This window comes from Labrus mixtus, chromosome 13, assembly GCF_963584025.1.
Source record: "Labrus mixtus chromosome 13, fLabMix1.1, whole genome shotgun sequence".
Classification (NCBI taxonomy): Eukaryota; Metazoa; Chordata; class Actinopteri; order Labriformes; family Labridae; genus Labrus; species Labrus mixtus.
The window spans coordinates 13,822,174-13,847,582 of record NC_083624.1 but is presented as its reverse complement, the minus strand read 5'-3'; the positions used below and the strand labels follow the sequence as shown (position 1 = coordinate 13,847,582).

The window sequence follows — 25,409 nt, the reverse complement described above, 5'->3', positions numbered from 1 at the left end:
TTGGGCAAGACACTTAACCCCAAATTGCCTTGTATCAATAATTTTGGACTTTCTACCTCTAAAATTACTTTACTAGCTAACTATGCAATCTCTCTTTTATAAACACAGTCAAATTGTGATGGCAGAGGCTTTGATGCAAGTGGTAACCTGCTCTTCAGGCTCAGTATCTGCAGTATGTTATTAATGTGTCTGGGGTTTAGTTGTGATTTTACAAAGATGTTATCTAAGCCCCTTTCAGTATTAAAACAGCTGGTCAGAGCTTTAGGGATACTTCTAATTAATTATGAAATATTTTTCTCTTTTCAAAACCGAATAGCTAATAGACCTATAAAGGATTTATTTATTTTGAATCTGTGAGTTACTAAAATATTTGGAAATGTTTTGTCTTTCAGCATGAACTAGTTAATCGTAATTAATTAACGTCTGAAATTAGTGCATTCATTTTATTTAATCGTGATTTATCCCATGCTATTTTGTCCCAGAGCACCATGCAACGCTTTCATAGTGTCTCCCTGTTGTCATGGTGATGAAAAAGATCGACACGACTTCCATCTTTCGGCTTCATCTTTGAATGTCTCAAAAACTCCTATAGGCAGCTCAGTTGACGCATCAAGCAATACCAGCATCCAACATTTCACATCACCTTTTTCATTTGATTTTTTTCGAATTGTAACGAGTTTATTTTTTTTCTTGGTTAAGTTAATGTCGTAATCTTCAATCTCTCAGTCTAAGACAGTACAAAAATTAAAATTAAAAGCCTTTATATCTAAATGTGTAACAATGGAATTTCAAACATGCGATTAAAAATTAAATTAATTGCGATTAATCGAAATTACAAATTGTAACCGTTTGACAGCCCTAGCTCTTGGTATAGTTATATCATGTTAATATGTATTATAATGACTCAAAATTGCCAATGACATTTTTAAATGTTTTCTCGGAACACCACGGTGGAACTGTTTATTCGTAGCAGTGTCGACACGGACAACAATAACGACCGGCACTCACTGCGCTTCCGTTGCCCATGACACCGGAACGAAGTTCTGACAGCTGATTCTTCAATCAGTTTTATATCCACTCTGAGACCCAAAATAATCAGTTTAGAGGTTATTAACAGTCGGACCTACCTCGAATAAGCTCCGGCTGGAGTTGCAGACATCACGTTGAGACAGAGGAGGACAGCTGATTATGGTGTAGCACGGAGCGCTAGCAGGTAAAAACACCGTCCACATAACACACAGGCTAACACTGGCTAGCACGGACACTTTCCTAACAACTTTATCTTTAATTAACGAAACATTTTACATCTCTCTGTATACTCATGCACGATATATAGTCCTGAGCTCAGACAGAATTGAAGCTTGGACATAGTCTGTGTCTAGCTGTGTGTTATTACGGTGAGTTAAGAGGTTTCTGCATTGACAAAGAGACTTACTGAACTTTTGAATTCTTGTGCATTGACTTTAATACCTCGTCTTGTTCTGCTTGCTTTCAGTCCCACAAAAAGTCCCGGTTTGTAGGAAACTGTGTTGGTAATAACAGACTTTTCTTGACCTGTCATTTCCAGGGATCATTTCAAAACAAAACACATATTTGCTGACCACCTACCCCCCAACATGAAGGCTGTGTCACTCCCTGTTCACTATACAGTGAGAAGGGAGTGAGTTAGGGATTTCAGTGTATGTGTTTGCTTGTGTATGACCTGTGCCTGTGTGGTACACTCAAGTCTTTTCTGGCGTGATACACCAACAACCGAAGCAAATCAAACATTCCATCACTGTTATGCTGCGTAACACTGTGTTCACCCCCACTTTTTGACTAACATCCAGGTAATCTGTGTCAGGGTGCAGTGACTGACAGCTGAGGCAGGTGGGCGAGCAGCAGCCTCAGTGACACACATTTTAAGGGATCACTGATACCTGACACCCCTCACTCCCTGCTACTGCTGCCCCCCCCAAAATGGGCTCCCCGAGTGCTCAGACTGCACACCAAGTTCAGTGAACTGATCCCTTAGTGAGCTTTAGAGACCTCTGCTCTGTCTGCACCGTCGCTGAAAGTGTACAGCAGTAAAGGTGTGATATTGGGCTCTTACAGAGAACGAGGGGGAATAGAGCATTCTGAGAATAGCAGGGGGGTATTTGTGAGACCAGCAAGACTGAACTGTATAACATAAAGTAAATAATGCAAGCAATGTATCAAGATGGTTGATATTTGATAAGCTTTATGAACGTCGCTATAACAGCAAGGTTATTGTAGGTGAATTTCAAAGTTCTTTTAGTTGTAATTTATTGAACTGGAAGGGTTTTACATGCTTTTCCCTATAACTGCATGTATTTTAATCCAAAGAGCACCTTAAACACCTACTACTTTTGGGACCTCGAAGTGCTCCTTTCTACATTAATATAACATATTAATACACATTCATTGTTACACATTCACACTTAAATGCTTGAATGTGTCTGATCTAATGCCAAATTGTCAACAGTTGAAGCAGCAACATGAACAAGACAAATGTAGGAAGTAAATAAGCAACAGCAGAAAGGCAGAAACAACCGAGAGTGGGTCGCTCTTGCATGACACAAATAACTACCTGATGATGTGTTTATGAAGAGTGAATGCTTTTATCTCTGAGTTCAATAGAGTCACGCCATAGCACTTCCCGCAGCAACATCATTAGTAAGAAAGCTGGCAGGAGCATTGATGTTGAGTGCTCTTTTGTCTTCCTGTTACCTTGCTCTGTCTGTTGAACATGATTTAGCTCTGCCAAAATGTGCCTTACCGTAAGGATAGTTGCTCGTCTTCTGTCTGGTACACTCCTGGTATCAAAATTCAAAGAGAGTGAGTGTCCTCCTGTTGCACAAAACCATAATCATCAACACATTGTGTATGATTTCGGCAGCTTCCCACTAGTAATTAATGAACTCATTAACTCTAATTTGTAGGAAATCAAGCCTTAATTGTTCATGAATTTTAATGGAATAAAGCTTTAAGTTTAGTCATTTTGGTTTGACTTGGCTTTAAAGGAGGGATATGTAACTCTGATGGCTAGCATTTAAAATGGGTGCTGCAGTCCAAATTCAAATCATTGGAGAGAGCAGTCTCCCCCAGACCCCTCTTCCCTATAGTCGATGTGCATGCAAGTTACCAAGTCGCGAAAAAAGGAGCTTCAGTGTTTAGCCATCTCTGCGTCTGTCTTGAAACCTTTCTGCATTCTAACCTCTCTCGCACCTCCAATGCTGAGGCTTTTAAGGTCGGGTAGAATCAGTTTTATCTGAAGCAGTTCGCTTGCACGCTCCCATCGCTGCAACACCTGTTGGTTTGCTGGGATAACTGGTATTATATCTGGAAAACTCCAGGAGCGTCCAAAACGGCCGTGTGAGGTGCCTTATACCGCCTACCTTCTGTTGTCAAGACAAAAACAAAACCTTCCTCACAGGAACCGAGACTTAGAAGGAGGAGATAATCAGTGTCACTTACATATTGGTCTTTAAAGCAACAATATGTAGACATTTGGTTTGGTGCACTTTGGCAGGAACTGAAGGTCTCTGCACTGCACTGTCGTAAAACACACACAGTGCTGTTACGCCTCCCGCTTAATGACAGTGTGCATTTGTGGAGTGTGGCAAGGTCGGCAAAAACCTGGTAAGAAGCCAAAAAAACAACAATGCCGCCTGACAAGATACAGAAATATTACTGGATTCTTCTGACTAGAAATATGACTCTGCAAGCATCTACAGCACGTTGTTTTCAAACTGTTTGCATGTTGATTATGCGTTAGTGTATTCAACTGTTCCCATGATGTCAGTAGGTCGTAGGTGGCTAAATGGCTACATTGAATAGGGTAATTAATTGCATGTTAGTTGATATAGGTATGAAATGTTTCAAACTTATAAAGCTACCATCAAGACAAGGAAAGAGACAACTTTTGGCATAAGATGGATTCATTAATTAAAAAATGTTTGCTTTAGGCTCCCCTCAATCCGGCCACCTTTTTAGTACCTTAATATAATTAATCTGTGCAGCACGTTGGGGGGCTGGAGCCTAATCAAGTGCACCAGGCTGTGCTTGTGCCTGTTAAACAGACTTTCCCATTCTCTGCCGCAAGAAATGTAGAATTGCGAGTTAGGGTTTGAATTGTCAGATGTGTTCAGTTTCATGTGCATTTTCCCTTTATGCTCTAATATGATGACATTGGGTTAACATTCCTTACGGCCTGTGTGATTGACAGGCATTTAAGCAGCAGTGCAGTGCAGTGCAGCGTGGGGCAGACCGAGGCAGACCACAGCAGCGGAGCCATGCTTACGTTGGCCAGTAAGCTGAAGAGGGATGATGGAGGAAAGACGGGCCGTGCCTCAGGAGCCTCAGACTCCACCCACAGGGTCTCTATCAGGGACCGCCTCCTTACCAAAGGTAACTGCGTTATCGTACACTTCATCGTTCCTGTATTTCACCAGCTCAGACCAGACAGAGTAGGTAGAGGCAGTTGTGTCTTGATACATTTTTTCCCTCTAATCTATTCATCTCCTATTTACCCATGGATGATTTACTTGTGTGTGAATGTGAATGGGTGAATGTGACATGTAGTGTAAAAAACACTTTAAGTAGATAGAAGACTAGAAAAGCTAAACAAGCTCAAGTCCCTGTACCAATAACCAAACATGGATAAGTACCTGTTGTTTCATGTTGGATTTGGAGAAGAGTACAGTACATGTTCTTATCACAAGCAGTTGTTGGTTCAACAGTAACACCGTGCTATAGCTCAGAGGGATCTGTTAAGTAGCTGACTTCATGCTCTGACCTCCATGTGGAGTTGGAGAAGTTCTACCTAATAATTACACCCTGCACGTCTCAAAGGATACAAGCAAAAAAGATTTGAACATGACTCATCGTAACAACAATGTAAACTGCCCAGAGAGACCCCCACTCCCCCTTCTGGCTTATTTGTGTAACGTGTTAAAAAGCTGGCACAAACAAGTACTGAAAAGTGTGTCAGTATGAGTAAACAAAACAGAGAGGTGCTTTAAAAAAGCAGACCACACTTCACCCAGAAGCATTGCAAGCCAAACAACTTTTTGTGCCATCTTAGTGGTTCTCTTCTATCCTCTCTCTCTCTCTTTTTGTTTCTCACCTTTTAACTCCATGATTGAACATTTCAGCTTCATTGCATTAGACAATTTCTTTTACAGCTAGCATTTTAGAAATTGTGTTTCTATGCAGAGCAATTGTCCTTATTGATCAGGTGGCATTTCATTATAGGAGGCATATAATGAGTGAGACAGTGTCAGCGGTTTGTGTTACATATTTCTGTCTTTACAATTGTCTTTGTTTCTTTATTCATTTTTCTTTCTCCTCTCAACAGAAGTTGCAGAACTTGAAGCCAACCTCCCTAGTAAGTATTCTGTACCCTCCCTTACACCCTGTTCTTATTCAGTTAGTGAACTCTCTGAGTTCAAGACTCTTTTGCATTGCTCCCAATATTTGCATTAGTTCAGCACCACAACATTTTCCATTCAATGCATCGTGAGTTTGACAGCTGAATAATTGACTTCATATGCCATACCTTCTTGTACTGTCCTTCTGGATGATACATTTTCTCCATTTAGGATGCAGAAAAGGTTTTATTTGTAGAAGTTCTTAATGTATTTTCTGGCTTTGCAGAATGATCGTCAACACATCTAGTTTTGGTAACAAAAGACGTATTAGAGCAAAAGGTCAGATAGTGGGCTGAGGCAGGAGGCATAAAGGCTACAGTATATGTATCAATACTTTAAAGGAAAAATGTGCAAATTTTTGATCCAGTAGATGTCGCCCTTGAGCTAGGAACTACGTGGTGCCAGACCCCGCCCCCCGCCCCCACCTGTACATCAACAGCAAACAGCTTTATACACAAGGCCGTCCCGTCCACGGCTCTGACAACAATACAGCTGGCGGGACTCACACTTCTCACTCATTGTAGACAGTCATGATTCAGAGTGACATTTACAGAGGATATATTTGATTTCTGCTTTATTTATGTGTAAAATGTTGCACATTCTTCCTTTAACCTACAAATATTGCAGTGTAATTTGTAAGTCTTTAGCTAGAGCTCATTATAATCTTTATAAAATGTTTGGAAACCTTTTTATAGTAAAACAGGCTTTATATTGTTTGCTGTCTCCCCCAGCTCCACCATATAAATGTTGCTTTGTTAAGCAGGGAATGAACCATAATCCTGATCCTGACTCCAATCAAATGCTCTGTGAGCCTGGGATTAGTGTCATGCTTGTTTTACTTCTCGCAGTGGGATTTATTTTGTTCAAACAGACTGTACTCCCAACTTAAACTTGATTTCTGGTTTCATACTAAGAATTTACACAGCGGTGTATCAAAACTTCATTAGGCAGTAATCTGATAATTGTTATGCAGTGAGGGCTGAGGTAAATTATGTTTGCTTTGGCATAAAATCAACAGGTTTTTTTTCAGTCTGATGAGATTGTCCTCACAGCTGAGAACCATGAAACACAGAAAAGGAACCAAACATGTAGTGCCCTGTGTCCAGCCAGGCAGAAAAACACTGACTGTGCGCTCAGGACTGCTTGCATGAAGCGCTTGTGCGCTGAGAATAAAAACGCTGCACGTCCTTCCTGTCTCTATGACAACAGTCTGTTGACAACAGCCGCTGTATTACAGACACTGCTCCATTGCTTTTTACTGTATGTTTTATAGTTGAGATCGTTTTTTTTCCTGATCAGAAGAGGATGTGGGTACAAGACACGATCTGTGGGAGACGTTAAAAGATTTTCAACTTGATGCTCGGACCGGCGGCACAAAAAAGACAGAGCGCTTTTTTGCTATTGCAAACGCTCTCTCCTCATTGAAAACAATTGGAAAAAGACGCTAGTGCTCAGAAAAAAAAACGCTAGGTGGACACGGGGCCTAGCTCTCAGTGTTGACTGGAATGTCAGCTAAATATATTTGAATCATGCATATAAATACACAATAACACATCTCAAAAATGATATTATCATGGTAAGAAACCTTTGGTGACTTTATCACAAGCTCAATGGAAGATTGGCTCCAGATTTGTTGGCACATTCTGATATAACGTAATACAATTACCTAGTCGAAGCTGTAGGTGATGGATAAGGGCAGAATAAGGACGCTGCACCTTTAAAGAAACCATCGAGTTCTTTCGCTCTGTGCCTCATTACCAGCTTCAAAGATGGAATATGGTCTTGTGTAAAGTGTCGATTTTCATGAGGCTTCGGCCCTATTCTTTATGGAAAGCTGGCTCTTTGCCGTGCGTCTGGACTCACTGAATGACACTGATGGATTTCTACCATTAAGAGCAGGCAGGAACTCAGGAAAAAAGGAGGAAGGGATCTGTTCCTATATAATCAGACTGAGCAGTGGTGCTCTAGGGACACTTTGAAGAAAAAAGGAAGGAAAGGAAAAAGGAACCCAATGGACGGGCCACTTCAACAGAAGGGGCTTTCACAAGTCGCTTGAGCAGATATCTGGCATTCATCAATTGTCTCTTACAATTTCCCTTCTAATGACACAGCATCACCTTAGTGTGTATGAGTGCCAATTTTTGACTTTAACTACCAAAGTATGTTCTTCTTAATCTGAGGTGTATGTGATAAAAGGCAGAACAACATGCCTCATTGAGCATGTCAGACTTTATCTTGCAATCACATTGCAAATGAAGAAAACCTCTCTAACATTCCCACTCTCATGAACAGGTGGTGAAACAGATGATTTAGTGCAAGTACAATAAAAAAGAAGTATAAGTAAAGATAAGGCATGTTGTGACAAAAATCAAATTAGTAAATTGATGAATCTGTTGAGGATTTGTTCCTTCAAGCATTACCAAACTGAGGTTATCAACTAATATTTTCTTATTAATATAAGGAGGTATTGTATATGTCTGATGGTTCTTTGGGTATTTAATGCTCCACAGATCTTGTAAATGCTCTCAACATTGTTGCATTTGAGTCAAACCTTTCCCTGCATATTTCTACAGTAATGCAGGCATAAATGATCAGTGAGTGTGGTGAAGACAGTTTGAAGGGGACAAATCTATTTTCAAATGTTATAAACAAACCATCTGCTACTTGTGGAGTGCCGCTTTGCTGGCAGATTGGTTTTTTTTTTCAACACGGTTTGAACTGCTGCAATTGAATCAGTGTCATTGTAGTCTTCACAAAATAATACTGTACATAAAGTCTGATTTCATACAAAATCAAAATAAGATTAAAGAGTTATTCAGTGAAAAGTTTTGATGTTATTTTAAATTAGATTTCAAAGTTTTTACACTTGAATAGTCGACTGCTGTGTCAGGGTGATGTTGATTGTTTGAAGTGCAGTACGTGTCCTTGAACACTAGGGGGAAACGTGGGGCCACAAGGAGTCCTGAGGCCTCAGAAGTGGTTGTTGAAAATGAAATAGTCATTTGATTTGAACGCCATTTGGCATAGAGGCAAGTTTAAAAAAGTGACAGTAGACTTTCAAACATCTTTTGACTATAATTACTAATAATTGTCCCTCAATTTGTTCTTGTTCAGGTACATGCAAAGCCAATTTCCCAGATGAGGACAAGCTGCATCATTTTCATCTGGCAGTGTCTCCTGGTAAGAGAGGACTAACCTTCTTTATTTTCTGTTCTTACATTAATATCTGCTCTAATAATGAAACTCATAAAAAATGTCTCAACTCATGTCATTTTGGCTTCACAGTTTCAGTGTTAGCAACACTTTCTTTTGATTGCAACTGAACAAAGAGCAAAGGGTCTGTTACCTGCTCTAAAAAGAGTCTTCAGATAAATACTTTTATGAATTGGTGCTATACAGATACATATTGATTGATTGATCAATAAAAAAAAAGTGGAGGAAAACTTAAGACCAAAAAAACCTTTGTATAAGTGATCGAGGTGCCTGGTCCTTGATCATAATATCAATTTTTTTAAACTTAGTTTTTCCTCCTTTTCTTTTTTAAGTATTCCCTCCCATGAGCACTGGAGGTTTGATGGATACTAGAAGCGCTCATGTTGTCTCGCTTTATCACATCATTGATTGTTTGATTGAACTTATTTGAAACTACCGTAATTTAAATCTCTCAATTATAGATTGAAGTTGAAACAGTTTAAATGAGCTGGTTTAGTTTAAGAGATTCAGTTATGGTTGTGATTTATGGGTTTCAAATAGCCTTTCATCTTATCATATTAAGGCTTTACTAATGAAACAAACAGAAACCCCCCTTACAGTCCATAAATCAGTAAGCTCAAAGACCATGAGCCACCTTCATTTGGCTAATTTTAGAATCTCTATAACTGTTCGAGCCGAGTCATTTTACCCGGGCTGATTCAGAAGCTACAGTATGGCGGGCTTTTAGCTTTACAACAGATGATGACGGAATTCTATGCAGCAATTTAAACTCTGTACATCTTTGAATACTAAAAGTCAGCTAAATGTCATCATTTAATTTCCCTAAATATAAAGTGAGAGCAGATCCATTTTTTCATTATTGTTATTTAATTTGAATTTTACAGGGACAGTGCATATTACTCAATTTAAGCCTCCTGATAGGATTGTCTCGTTCTGTTCTATCAGACTTACGGTATGCGGTGTGTGTATGAGTGGATGTTTCTGTTGAGGAGGATGCTGTGTGTGATGGAGTGGGGGATTGCAGTTTAAAGTGATTCTTGTATGTGTGTCTTAAAGTGTTCCTTTAAAATGACACTCCAGTCTTCACTGCATTTCACATTCATTATTCCAAACTTCCTATCTGCCTGCTCAGCAGTGTTTCCACCTAAGTAGGCTACCTATCGATTACTGTGCAAACGGAATACACTGGCGTGTGGAATTAGCAGAGTCTCTGGGGGCTGTTTTACCTCTCATTTCCTTTTCTGTCAGTCACACACATACACACACTTTCACTCTGTCAACAAGCCCAAAGCGTACTGCTCAATCCTGTGTTTTATAGAATGTGGAAATCTACCGAGTTTGAAGATACAAGAGATGGAGAACAAAAGCTAGAGACCGAAAGAAAGTGGGACAAAAAGTAGCTTTGTGTTTTAGTTTGGGTGTATTGGTAGAAAGAGGGGGACAAAGAAACACACTGGTAATTGAGAAAAGGGAAAAAGAAGCAATGTGTTTGTGTGAGGGACATAAAATCACACTGGTGCCTGCTGACAGTGAAACATGGACAGATTATTTTCAATCACTACTTAGATTCATCACATTCAAATTCAGCCAACAAAAAAAGCTACATCTACATAAAATATTTTCCTAAAGATGATTTCAGTGAAGTATTTCTGTCTCTGTGTGTCAGCCCTAGAAGTGGGAATCTGGGGTTTACCCCTTCTGGTCCAATAACAGCTGGGATTGACTTCAGCCCCCCTGCAACTATAGGGATGTAAGAATATATCAATACACTGCAGTATTATTATGTTAGTGGTATTTATAGATTATCAGAAGCACTGTACCATTTTGGATGCTAGAGAAACCATCAAATGCAAATGTAGGTCCAACTCTTCTGATTGCATGAAAAAGGAAAGACGTTTGTGTACTTGGAAGTAGAGCCCGTTTATTAATCGGCCAGCCGACGATATCGGCCGATACGAGCATATCAAGTGACTATCGGCTACTTTGTCGCAGAAATGTGCCGATCTTGCTAGATTCATTCACCAGTCAAACAGCATTTCATTTGAGTTTCATTTTATTACAACAGTTCTCTTTCACCAGCAGAGTGTCAAGCAGTGATGCACGTATGCAGTTACTTTCCAGTTGAATACCCGTACTTTCTACAAGTGTTTGATCACTGCATTTGAGGGATCAACGCAGTAAATTATTACATTATTTGCTGATGTGCTGACGTCTGTCAACAGCGCCAACATCTGCTGATACCGATGTTAAACCGATGCATCAGTGCATCCCTAACTTTCAGTTAATTCCATGTGGGATGGGTCATGTAAATTATCAGGCACGGCAGCAAAATATTAATTCATTCATTCAACAGTAAAGTTTGCTACCACTGTATTGTTAAGAATTCAATTATTATAATTTTATTTCCTTGTAGTTCTAATATGAAACACTGAGAGTTTGCAATACTTTTTAAATTCTTACTTTTCTTTGTTGGAATAGCAGGTTGAATTTACTGTTTTTTTATCTTCAATTTATTTTGGGACATTCCTTTGAGTTTGGGTGGAAGTAAAAGCTGCGTTTTAGAGCCATCTCTTGTGAATTTATCACCACAGAGTCTTTAGAAGTTGCTGAATGTCAACTATAATTATGATTTATTCATGCCCTACAAGTGATGAGTTTTTATTGAGTTTATTTCCAGTTGTTCCGGGCATTGTGGTTGAGAGTGTATAAGAGTGATCTACTACAATTAAATGTGAGTGTATGTGTGTAAGTCTGTGATTCATCCATCTCCCTGCCACCCAAGAAGGCAGTGTAACTCCAGCTTAGTTTCCACAAAGGCCTTCGTAAGCAAAATCTGCAGTGAAAAAGCAAAGATCAGCAATTAGAGACAAGCTTTGGTGTCGTGTTCTCTAAGAGGTGTTGAAAAGGAGATTGAATTTTCAGGTAAAGACTCGCTCAATTATTAAAAACCCTCCGTCTCTCCTGTCGAACACACACACACACAACCACGCACCAGACACAACTCCTTCTCCCCTTTTCACTTCCTCCTACTTGTTCATTTCTCTTTCTTTAATCACTCTCACTCTGTTCTGTTTCTTTTACCTGCTGCTGGTAGATAAGGATTTATTTGCACCATTTCTCACAACTTGTTTATTTCTTTAGCTCATTTCCCTAACATGGCATTGCAAAGTGCTTCACACAAGACTTCATCCAAGAATTACGACAAAGGGGAAAAAGAGACATTAAAAGAAGACGTTTAAAAATCATGAGAACAACCTTTAACAAACACAGATTTAAAATAAGTCAAACGATAAGATCCAAAAGCAACAAAGACATATGACATTAAGCAAAATTAAGAAATGAAATTTCAAATTTGTCTCACATCTGAAATCTTTTATCTTCAATCTCAAATCTAGAATACGATGATGTTATCTGCTCTGCACGCCCTTCCAGTGTCAGTGCTCTGAAGTCTCTGACCACAGAGTCCTATCTTCCAGACGGGCACAGATTCACCTGCTGGTCTTGCCTAATCCAAATGGATTCTGTTTAACAATCCACCCCAGAACGTCCTCTCAAGTATTTAGGCTCGCAGTTTGTTCTGTGTGAGTCGAGTCACAGCTCACAGGCGGGCTCAGGCTTCTAGATACCCTCCCCCACAGGGGCACCTTACACAGCCCAACTCTCACCAATGCAAATTACAATGCCTAGAATTTGTTTAAATAATTCATTAAAGTAAAAATAATTCAAACAAGTCATTGAAATAAGCAAAATCTGTTGATATATGACATGAAGAAAAATAAATATGGGACATGTTGCTACAGGAGCTGGGGATCGAACCCCTGATCTTCCGTTTGAGAGACAACCGATTCTACCAACTGAGCCAACAGCCGCCTCAATATAATTATCATATTATTAATATCTTATGTAGTGAAATAAGAACAGATCAAGAATAAGAAGAGACTGAACTGCATCAGTTTCTTCACCTGAACTGGTCTTTACAACAGGAGAATGTGCAGTTGGATTAAAGATGTAATGCAGGGAGCCAGTGTAGAATTTCTTTGCAGTCTGTCAATCAAATTCACAGTCACAGATCGACTTCACTTGAGACCACATTTGATATATTGTGGGGGTGAAGTGATACATTTGATCAGCTCTTTTATTGCATGTGAGATATTATGCCACTGGGAAAGTTCATCCTGAATGGTGAATATGAGTTTTATCCATCAATCATTAATCCAATAACATATAATGGAGATATCACTGCTGATGATGTTAAAATGTACATGTAATGTTCAGTTAATAGCTACCCTGTGTGTAACGGCTGCATGATTTTGTAACTGCTCTTCTTGAACTTTTAGTCAGAAACTTTGCTTTTGTCTCAAGAGGATGAGGCCATGACAGAGGATACAGAACTCCAAATGCATGATTGTGTGTGTATTTGCCTTTGTGTGTGTGTGTGTGTGTGTGTGTGTGTGTGTGTGTGTGTGTGTGTTAGGAAAGATCGAATGTTGACATGTAGTGTAAATCTCTTTGAGTGGTTGGAAGACTACACCTGTGAAACATGGTCAAGTACAGCATGTATCCATTTGCAAAACACGTGTTTAAAGTCGCTCTTTGCATTCATTCAGGGAAATGAGGCTCATGCACATAAAACACAATCTGTTGCACTCTGCTTTATTAATCTTACAACATGAATTGTGTGTTAACTCGGGGTTTAATTATGCATTTTGCTGCGGGCGTTCTAACACAGTGACCAAAACACGATGTTACTCTGAAGCACAACTAACTTTAAGTTGTTTAAATACAGCATCAGATCGAAAATACTGATGGGCCTGTAAGTAAAATGTGTACAATCTTATCTTATACAAAGCAAGCGGACAGTGTGACTATCTGTGAACTTATTTTAAAGTTGTGCACCTCCCTTCCTCCCGGCCTTCTACCTGGAGGAAGTAAACAAAAAAAACAACAATTATTTCTCTGTATCATTTTCAGGGAATAAATATTAACGTATTGAAGGTGAGACAACAGTACCACAATGATTTGGTTGTGATGGAGGATGCTAATTAGCAGGTATGCTATGGTCCCTCTGTCCTCAAATCTGCACCTTTAAGTTATTATTCATGATTTTCTTTAGAGACTTGGTGTGAATCTCTTACAAACAGCAAACACCAAAGCTTTAGTTTGTACGCAGGAAAAAGAAAAACTTGCAAACAGAGCATGCCTCAGGAAGTAGCTTGTCATAGTTCTCTCATATCCTGACCATTTTAAGGTAAAATCATCTGGACTTGTTTTGAGGAGAATTTAGAGCTCAAGGCTTACACCTTCCTTTTTCTTCTTTTGAGTTTTTTTCTTCTGGTGGTTTTTGTTATTTTATTAGTGATCAGCAGTTACTGCTTTGTTCCAGATTCGACTTTTACTTGACGCAGTTGAGATCTTTACGGGTGCAGCTTCAAAACACACTGCTTCACATATTAAGTCAAAAATAGAACAAAATGAAATCTGTCCAACGTTTTATATCACAGAAAAACATTTATATCCTTTTTATGCCGAGACTTTTATGAAATTCTTCATTCATGCTCAGTGGTTTCATTAAGACGTTTGCTATTGAAACATTTTGTACCCACTGATGAAGATTTAAGGAGCAACGATGATAATAAAAAAATCTGAAATTTTCATTAGGAGTTTCTTTTTACTCATCTTAAAGATACAATATAGAAAATGTTAAGGTTTATTTTTGTGCCTTTATTTATAGACAGGACAGTGGATAGAGCCAGAAATCAGGGAGAGAGAGAGAGAGTGGGAATGACATGCGGGAAAGGAGCCACAGGTCGGATTCGAAACCCGGAGGAACTCGGCCTCCGTGTATGGGGTGCGCACTAACCACTGGGCTACCAGCAGTGCAATATGTATACATTTTACACTTAAATGTTTCAATTAATGAAAATTCGACTAAACTTATGTTATATATATTTTTGAATATTTCCAACAGTTATCAAAGCCAGAAAAGTCCCTAATGTTATACTTTAACGGGACGTGTCTGGTCGCAGCGTCCGCCATGACAGACACGACATGTTCATCGTTGCCGTGGAAGCAATAGATGATACGTCAAAGACTGCTACTGAAAGCTGCATGTGCTGCTGTGATAAAAACATCATGTAAATTATACTAAGTTACATCATCAGTAAAAATATTCTCGGTTTCAGCGGGTGGGGGTGGTTCGCCGTCAGCCTCGACGTCCTTTTTTGTTTTTGTTTTGATTGAGAGCCCCCTGGTGGTGGGTTAAATGCTGTGTCTTTATAATCCAGGGCTACTGGTGGTTCTCGTGGTCATTTTGACTGAAGTGCATTTTTCAATCGCTTTATTGGAGAGCTTAAGTGGTGCAATTCTCATCTCAGAGAAGATGGCAGCTTGGCTTATTTTTTTGTAATTCTATGTTTTAAAGTGATTCTGGTACTCGAACCACCAAAGAAACACAAAGGCTATGAATATACACACACACACACACACACACACACACACACAATGTTGCAGAAAGGCATGTGGTAGAAAGCACATTTTCTTTTTGTGAAAGCAGATTATCATTGTTCACATTATCACACTATGTAGTAAATATTTGATCAGAACAATGGTCTAACATTTACTTTGCTGTGTAACAAAACAAACAGAAGACTTTGTCCATGTCCGTCTGTTTCCAGTTCAGATCAGATGGTTTTTATGATTTTCCCATGCAGCAGCTCTGGGCTGTGACCCCATAGCCCAGGACCCCTGTGTCTCTGAGGAATGGGGACAACAGCAACACCCTGGGGTGAACACATTCTCGCAAGTTAGTGTTGGATCGGATTATAAAAAAAAACATTAACAATGAGGAAAAATTAGACACAAATAACACTGCTTGATTTGCATAATGTACTGATGTGAATATTCCGCTGCAGAAAACATTCTTGGAGCATGCAAGAAGAACTCTTTTAGTGCCCATAGTTTAGGGTCACTAATGGGTCATAGTCTGAATTCTCCATACTACCTGTAAGACTCACTGTTTATGTCACTGTCACTGTATATGAAAGTTCTATTGATATATAACTGTAGCACCCTGGATGACTTTGTGTTTTAAACACAAGCTCAGAGGAAGTGAAGTTCAGCATTTCTAGAATATATTCTCAGTGTTGAACGTGTGCTGTGTCTGATACTTTTCTGAAATTTCACTCGTCTTTGCTGTTCGTTTATTCACTTCTCTGGAGCCAAGCCAACAGAGTTGAAATTTTGGCTGGCTGAATTTCAGTCTAATCCATTTTTGTGTTTTCCTTATTGAGCCAGTTAACAGTTTGTGTATTTCATACGATGTTATCTTGTGTGCTATTAATAGTATTGGTTGAGCTGCAATGATCCTGGTGACTGATCAAACCCTTTATCATATGAACAATACTGACTTTATGAAAGTGATATTATCAAATATAGTTTTTTCTCACAATCCCTTCGAAACATTATATGTTCATGTTCATGATGACACAACACAGCAAATTGAGAGTTTTGAGTATTTAAACTCCTACCAGAAACTCTGCCTCTGTCTAATGATTACATTAGTTTAAACAGAGCACTAATTATTATCTTTGAAAATATGCCAGGGACAAGACTGTGGTAAGAATCTAAATCATACCAGTGGCTGTGTTCCCATGGTATAAAAAACACACTTCACCCAAGCTCCCCCCCCCCCCCCCCGTCTCCAAAATATGTTACTAAGGGGACGAATCTGGGTTAAAGACAAGAAGAAAAGAAAAGAAAAGGCAATATAGCAGCTTCTCAGCTTCTAGCAGATGTACTCTTTCTGGTACATCTCACCATATTCTTCTTGAATGTAAGCCTTTCAGAGCTCATTCCGGGCTCATGAATACCCGTCTCACTCTACCTACTCTGCCTCACTTTTCCATCCTACAGGAGAAATCACACATTGAAATTCACAGCAGCCACATGAATGTGAGATGTAGATATGTGATTTTAGCACACATTGTTGACATTATTGTGATTATTTTCTCTGATTCATTTGCTGAAAATGAAAACAGTCCAGGAAGCAATTTAAATACGGTATGTGATCATGTTGTCTAGGAATATGATTTTCAGTGATTTTTCTGTTAGGTGTGCTCTGCTTTTGAGCTCCACATGTGTATTCAAGCAGAAAATCAATTATTTCCTCACAGTTAACAAAACACTGATTCAGACTGAACTACATTTTAATATCGCTTATACATTTTTAGTCCCAATTGTGGTTTACCTTAAATTGTTTAATGTCTTTCTGGCATTTGAAATCATTTACCCTGAAAGTTTGGAGTTTAGGTGTTACAGTAGGTTGTGTGTGTGTGTGTTTGCGCCCAGTATCTAGTGACATTACAGACTGATCGTTCCAGTGCACTGTAGACTCTCATGAATAATTCATGACCTCTTTATGCTGCTGTTAGTCAGTAGATTTATTTCCATTTGTTTTTTTTTCTCCGTTTGTATTTTAACATATCGTAGTCTGGACATATTTGGTTTTTTTTCATTTTTCTCTACTCACACTCGGTCAAGCTGTTGCCCTCTATCCCTGTCTCTTCTCATATATTTTACATGGGAGACTGTTTGTGTGTGGTCTCATTAAATTGAACCTCTGTCTGTGTCTCTGTCAAAGGGAATGGGATCAGTGCGGTTTAGAAGGGCCTTTTGTGAGACGCTTATCTCGGATTGCTCAGTTACTCAATGTGAGCACACAAAGATGAGACAGAGATACTTGTCTATGTAATTTTTGAATGTGCGGGTAGAAACATCGTTGTCTTTGAAACGTAAAGTGTTTGTATTTCTTTTATTTAATCAGGAAAGACAATCTCGTTGAGATTTAAAATCTCTTTTTCAAGAGTAACCTGGCCAATACAAGCAGCAGCACAATTTACAGAGTTTCAAACAAACACCAAGCAGTCAAACATATAAATACATTAAAAAAAACAAAAACATTATTAGACATTAAAAAACACATCACAAATCAAGATCATCCGCAAACACATCAGGAAGAACATCTACAGCCAGATGTGTCCGTCTCCAGTCATTTAACATCTTCTTAAAAGCATCCACCAATAATATAGCATCATGTTTTCATTGATAAAACTCTGATCATTTTCATAAAGCTGTCACTTACACATTTGACCCTCCATATACGTATGTAAATGAGATCCTACAAACTATTCTGCAGAGTTGATTTTGATATTGGTCCATGCAAGACTGCTGAGCAATGAAATTTCAGACAAAATATGCAAATCTGGATTCTGGGTGCTCAGTCAATACAGCACAGAGAGTTAAATGATGACTTTGCTTTTTACAAAGTTATTTCTTTTCCTCTTTATGTCTTGCTCTCACTTTCTTGAGGTCAGTCATACTGTGAGTTTCAAAAAGTGTCAGTCCACCTGAGTGAGCTGTAACACGAGCTCAATGGGGATGACAATCTGGAGGCTGGAACCATTCATCCATCCATTATGTATGTAGCTTGTCCAGTTCGGGTTTGCGCTGGTGCTGGACCTGATCCCAGCTGTCATTTGGCGAGAGGCGGGGTTACACCCTGGACTGGTCTCCAGTCAGTCACTGGGCCGACATGCAAACAACCACACTCACATCCACACCTACGGACGATTTAGAGTCACCAATTAACCTAATGAGCATGTCCTTAGACCGTGGGAGAAAGCCTGAGTAGGGAACCCAGTCCACGCATGCAAGGGGAGAACATGCAAACTCCTCACAGAAGGCTCCTGTCTGACTGGGGATTTGAACCATGCAGGAACGCATGGTCGTGCCAACCACTGCACCACCATGCAGCTTGAGGCCATGATCATCAAGATAAAAAGCATTTTCTGAAAAGTGTGGACCCAAAACTGTGTTTATTTGAAATTGTATTGATTGCATTCATTTTAGGGAACATAATTTCCCAGGGACCCAATGAAATGAGCACCTGTGGGTCCCGGGAATCAATTCATTGAAAACCTTTCACATCACTGAATGTTAAACCAACTAATTAATGACAGATTCCATATCCTAAACAAGCCTTTTAATAGGCTTTAAAATGCTACAGAGCTGAAGGGAGAAGGACTGTGTACGTTTGGCATCTTATTTAAAGACCTAACAGATGCCACTGCAATTGACTTCAAGTATTTCAATGCTGATTTGTATTTTCTGCTCACATATGTGTGGAACCCTTTCTTTCTTCTTTCTTTGAGTTTTAAAGCTTGTGTTATTTCTGACCTTATGTCTGAATGTATGGTTTCACTTTGAGGAGTCAATCCCTCTAAACAAGCTCCAAGCTACAGCTTCAGTTCTTTCAAAAGGTGCGTCCATTTAGTCTCCTGTCTTGGCTGAGGTGGTTTAGGGATGGCGAGGGATGTAACATTCTACTCAACACAATACAATTATTTTCATATTTCAGCTTCCTCCTGGATTTCAATGTTGAGTGCCACCAATAAAAAAGAACCCCATATCGACTCCCAGGGAGCTTTAGCAACTCACCATTGAGCTTCATCTATTTTTTAACAGCAATTGCATTTTATATGACCCTAGCTCCTTTAAGTCTTAAAGCAACACCTGGGGCTTAGTTTGGTTTTAATTTTTCATTGAAGAAGAAATGACCATTGCCCGTTTGCCCATAAAGGATGCACCTTCTGACCTGTTTTCATTGCAGGCAGCACTTGAGGACTCTTTGGTATTTATGGATGTGTGTGGGGACATAACATTCAAGTGAAAATCTACGGCTCTACTGCTTTGGGTAGTTTTCTGTTGAAGTTGGGTTAAGCAGGATACACACTACAGGATAACAGGGCCATGGACCTTCTCTCCTTCCATAGATCTTAAATAAAGTATTTTATGGTTGTAAAGGCTTAAACACATTTTCTGTTTATGTCAGATGGTGAGGGTGAAAGGACGTCTGAGGAGCCCTGATTTAAAATGATTCATTTCAAACATGTTCAATGCAACCCTTAATACCTTCTGATATTTGTCACATGAGAATGTGTCTATTATTCGTATTGGTTTAGAACAAACTGACTCCAAGATGTATTTCACTGTTGCATGATTCTTTAGTAAACAAAGGATAAAACATAAAGGAAAGTCGGCTCTAAAGAGCAACATCTGTGCCTGAGCTGAACTAACAACACCAAAGTATTAAACCTAACTGTGCTGTAATTATGTGGAAAAAGTCAAGTACACGTAAAGTTGTTCTTTATCATCTTATTTTAATTTTTAGATTGAAATAGAGTCATTCAATCATTCATTCAATTTTTTAAAACTTCTGTGTGGAGTCTGCTCAAGTGGTTGCGTAGGTTTGATTATCTTGTTTTTATATTTAAATACTGACTGACACAGCTCACACACCACGTGACTTCTTCTGTTCCACTTTTACATCGCAATCTAAAATGTGTCCAAACATCAGCTTCAATTGCTTGAGGCCCTTACTTCAAATGACTACCCATCGCTGTGGCCATTTTGTTGAATAAACAACAGACGTTGTTTAGTTGAGTGGGGCCTCTGTAGAACGCAAATCACAGTACTGCGACACCCACAGCGCCCCCCACAGGAGAGGGACTTCATTACATAGGAAATAATCCATTTCAGGATTTTCTGAATCGATATTGAATTGGGGCAAATTATAAATTGCAGTGCATTGATGAATTGATATTTTTACACAGCCCTGGTCACATGTGGGGTCTCTCACATTTCAAAATCTATACAGAGGTTAAAAATCATGGGCCAGGCATTAGTGGTGTCTTTTTAGTTTTAAGTCTTCATGTTTAAGTTGATGGCTGCCCTAACCTGTACATGTTTCTTAACCATTAACAGCAGTGGTGACTTTGGAGGCCTTCTTTACAGGAAGTACAAATTGATGATTGTCATTAAACATTTCTTCTTCTTCTTCTTCATCTTCCTGAATCTGCTTCCAGATGAGGGTTACTACCAAAGTGGAAGGTTTCAGTTTGAAATCGACGTCCCCGAAGCCTATAACATGGTGGTAAGTGGTCCAGTTTTCTATCAATTGTTTATGTGTATGTTTATGTATTTGACCACCTGCCTGTCAGCTTTAGGTGGGAGCTTCCTGTTCTGGTCTGTCAAACTAACCTCCCTTCCTGTTTGCTATCAGAATTTGGTTTATTCTGTCTGGCCTGTTTTTTCTTTGTGTATGAATCAGGCTAGGACAAAGACGTGGTGCCTTCAGATTATTATCTGCTGGTTCCAACGAAAACGGTGACATTTTCATCAATTCAAATTCAGAAATGAAAGTCAAGGTGCTCTGTTTGAATCTTGCAAATGTTTTTTTTTTTGTCTCCTGAGTAAAAAATGCACTGCATCATTCTTTCACCTCTGTCTGTTCCTCCATCCATTCTCGCTCCGCAGGCTTTATCTCACCGTGCCAGCATGTGTTTGCCTGTGTGAATGTGCGTCTTTTGTCTGTGCCTGTATTTACCTTTGCACATGTATTTATGCTTTGCGTTGTTGTCTATCGTCTGAGTCTTTTATTACACATTTAAGCAAACAAACACTGTTCCCTCTACATGCAGCAATCTGTTGCCGTTTATGGTGCCTGCTTGAGAATGGTAAATAATGGAATGGAAAAGCAGTGTGACGTTTCGGAAGGGTTTCTCTTATCTCCATTTTACCTCAGATAAAGTCCAGTTAAACGCATAATGGGGTTAAATTGCACAAGCGAGCCAGGGGAATGGTACTCCTGACTCCAATTGCAATTATGGAATGTAATTATCAAAGGAGGTAGTTCTTATTTTCATGCCTTTTAGCCTGCACATCCAATTAATTGACAAAAAGCTGTCAACAACCTGGTAGCATCTTGTAGTTGTTCACATTGCAACAGTCCATCCTGAACAGCCTCTCATTGATTTCTCTTCATACACACAGGCTTCAGGGTAGGACTGAGGTGTAAATGGGTTTCTGTCTGTGAGGTTCACCGCCCCAAAAATACATTATGATTGTGCACTTACACATTACACCCAATACAAAGAGCTGACAGCCTCCCTCAAAAGCATAAGGTGTCCAACATAATGGACCTCTATTGATAAAAGACCAACGTGCAGTGGTGAGCAACTGACGGCCCCGGGGGCCACATGCAGCCCCCATCAACCCTCAACGTGGCCCTCAGGTCAATTTTTACATATGAATTAATTGGAAACATGAAGAAAACATGACAAAATCTGCCGGTAATAATATTTGATCACTGGTAAATTTGAGACAGAAGTGACTGTAATTGTTTTTGTGTCCTACAATTTGGTCCCCTGGCAGTGAGAATTAAATGAATGTGGCCCTTAACGTGACCAGAGTTGCCCATCCCTAGCACGGGCTAGAACTGACCCCCTGGGAGAGATTCGAAATGTTGGGCTCCAGGACAAAAAATGGCTGTAAACAAAAGTATGCTAACTTCCATCGATAAATCCCTTCTTTCTACTGAACTATATACAATGTTTTACAATATCTAAAGACAGTGTAATATTCAACTGTAAAAGGCAGAAGCACACTCAGATGTGCCGCTGTTAAATCTCCCTAAAGAGAAGATGAACAATCCACTGCTAAACTGCCGTCTGCACGTTCCTTGTTGTTGTGTCTGGCTGACAAAAACAAAATAAATTCACGTTGGATTATTTCCTCCAGACAGCCTGATGGACACGTAATCACAAAATATCAGCTAAGTCTATTTACGTGTCTGTCAGGTCAACGGAAGCTGACGTCCTTCGCTTCAAAGATCGGCTTTATCAGCTTATCAGGAACCTCAAATAGGCCTATTTGCATTTTAATGTATTGCAATTGACTGGCATTTGGTTCATTTGATAGCTATTATTAGTCATTAACTGACCGTGCCTGTGTAACCCAAGCTTTATATTTCCGATTCTATTAACAGAAAGAACAGCAGTAGCAACACAGCTTGTAAGACCTTGTTGTGGGTCTAGGAAACCTCAAATGTGATAGTTAGGATTCTCCAGGTACAGTCATCATCGACCTGCCATGTGGGCTGTTACATGATAATCTGATTTACCCGTCAAAACTTTATTAATCCCTTGGGAAGGTTCACTCAGGAAATTGAGATTTCAGCAGCAGGTAACACCAAAGGATAGAACAGCACACAGATACAAAAACTAAAATAAAAAAAGTTATACATGTATACAAATAATATACTGTACACAGTAGCAGCAATAGACATGTCTAAATAAAATATTTAGATAGGGATGAATATTTATACTAAAATAGCAGCAGCAATAAAAAATGGTAACAGCAGTTGTGTTGTTTTGTATTTGTCCTTTGTGTTTATAAATAGATAATTAACAATGAATAATGCAAGCTAGGATTGTGTTGTGGTCAGTTCAGGCCTATTTCTCCCCCCCCCCATCCACTGTCCTCTGTCCTCAGACACAGACGGCACAGTCCATGTTGACCAAACACAGCAAATAAACCATCTGTCAGCGATGGAGTTTTGAGGACTGTTTAATTATGACTGAAGAATCACAACATAAACACAAGAGATGGCAAAACACACTAGAGTTAAATGATGTATATTTATCTGTTTATTTATATAGAGGTCCAGCAGTGACACTGCTGTTATGGTTGCAAATTCCACTCTCTTCTCATGCTTCTTTCTGCTTACAAAATGTATTTTTTTATCCTCAAAATCCTTATCTGAGGCCATGTCTAATCAGAAAAAGCATATAACTTAAAACATGTTAAAGGTAGAGTCAGTTAGCATTGTTGGTTGCAGCTTGTAAACGCAACAATCAAACTGGTCCCCTCCTACTGGGCTCATCGCCCCCAGAATTGCACACCCACTGCAGGACGTAGTGTGCACATTTATTGCATGTACCTACACTGCAAGCTACCGCACGCTAGCACAAGCTAACCACCTGTGTTTGGCACCTGCCTGTCCAACAGAAAGTATCTGCATCCACAGGTAGAAGTCAACACAAGGTTCACCCTTGTTTTGGAACAAGCTTCTTGGCGTTTTGCCTCACTGTGATAATATTTTCCCTTCCTTGCCACCATTTCCACATCCTTCATATTTACCGGTTTGAAATGCGTCCAATCGCTGAATTGTATAGACTCCTAAATTCACTTGCTGAGGGAAACACTGGATCATTGGCTGGGGGAAACACAAGAGACCCCCGCCCAGAAAAGTCCAGGGTCAACCAAAGCAACACAAAACATCAAAATCCAGACATAGGACAGGGTCTCTGCAGACACCACCACACACTCTACTAAAGAAACCCATGTTTTGGATTGAGTTTTTTTTTCAAGTTTGTTGACAGCTTAAAGTTATCATAGAATATGTGTTTCTCTGTCCACACTCTGACTTCTCCCCCTCCTGTGACCTTGCAGCCTCCTAAAGTGAGATGTCTGACCAGAATATGGCATCCTAACATCACAGAGAATGGAGAGATCTGTTTGAGGTAATGTGGTCCACACCTTCTTCATTGTGTCACTGATGAAAAACCTTCCGTCGTTAGCTCATCTGTTCTATTCATTCATAGTGCAGTATTGTTCTAACTGCTTACAAAGTAAATAGAATAAATGACTCCCATACACTAGAAATCTGTTATTTTACACAAATATGTATTTTTTTCATCAGTTCATTGGGAAATAACACGTATTGACAATTTTTGGCCTTTTTTTTTTCATACAGCTTATTGCGGGAACACTCTATTGACGGCACAGGCTGGGCCCCCACCAGAACATTAAAGGTATATTAATTGCTTTTTAATTTTTTTTTAAACAGAATTTGCTTCTAAAGCTTACAGTATGTTGCAGCTTTTTTAAAAAAAATATATAAATCAGTTCTTTTAGAGCTTTTTATTGTGGATTTTCTTTAGAGCAAGTTTTTCTTTATCTGTTTTTAAGTGTGGATGATGGCTTCACTCTAATGGGACAGTTTTACACCACTCTGCATGGCAGCAACCTTTTGTTTCTCTTCGAGGGTCCAACTTGTTCTTACAGCATCTTCAACCATTCTGCAGAAGAATTGACATTTGCAGCTTTTCATATATTTAAATCTTACAAAATAGAGTAGCAGATTTAAACATTATTTCACAGTTCTACCACATGAAGTTTTTCTATTTCATATAAAACAACATCACACAAAAACCCTTCATGGAATAATAAAAAAAGCATATAATTCCCTCAGACACGTAGAAGCTTTATTTATGGTAATCAGAAGTCGTCCAGGGAGATATATGGATTGTTTTGTATCACTTCTCACTACCCCCTATGTTTACTGTCTTTGTAGTGTGACATAAAATACATTGTAAACACGTTTTTTAATAAACCCATGTCTCTATAGAACTTTTCAATCAATCATCAATCTGTATTTGCACCAATTCATAATAAATGTTATCTCGGGGCGCTTTACAAAGAGCATGTAAAAGAACTTACTCTTTGTTATTTAATATTAAAAAAGAGCAGGTAGAAGACAGTACTCTTTGTTACGTTACAGAAGAAAAGGGGAGATGGGATAATATGCAGGAAGTATTTCTCCTTTGTATTCCTCACGTCCCTGTTGTTCACACTTCCTGGCCGCTGAGGTGGAGGTCGGAGCAAGTCGTGCATGAATGAGGATGCGCGGTGGTTGTGGGGACGACGCAGTCTGACAGGGTGGCTGGGCGTCAGGGACATCGGCTGGTAGTAGTGCCAGATGACCTCGCTGTTTTAAAGTTACTTCTGCAGTGACAGAAACTTGGATATCTGTGATCTTGTAACAATGCATTATTCTCAAATCTTTAAGAAGATGTATGAAATGAA

The 25,409-nt window shown here is 39.3% G+C and overlaps 1 protein-coding gene across 1 annotated transcript in view; it reads left to right on the top strand.

The window, feature by feature from the left end:
- The first annotated feature begins 999 nt into the window (after positions 1 to 999).
- ube2f (ubiquitin-conjugating enzyme E2F (putative)) overlaps positions 1,000 to 25,409 on the top strand; it is a 47,865-nt gene continuing 23,455 nt past the window's right edge. The window contains exons 1-7 of the mRNA XM_061053796.1: positions 1,000 to 1,213; positions 4,229 to 4,410; positions 5,360 to 5,389; positions 8,547 to 8,612; positions 20,567 to 20,634; positions 23,994 to 24,064; positions 24,298 to 24,355. Of these exons, the coding sequence (XP_060909779.1) occupies positions 4,296 to 4,410; positions 5,360 to 5,389; positions 8,547 to 8,612; positions 20,567 to 20,634; positions 23,994 to 24,064; positions 24,298 to 24,355 (408 nt within the window). The 5' untranslated portion in view covers positions 1,000 to 1,213; positions 4,229 to 4,295. The remainder of the gene's footprint in view (positions 1,214 to 4,228; positions 4,411 to 5,359; positions 5,390 to 8,546; positions 8,613 to 20,566; positions 20,635 to 23,993; positions 24,065 to 24,297; positions 24,356 to 25,409) is intronic.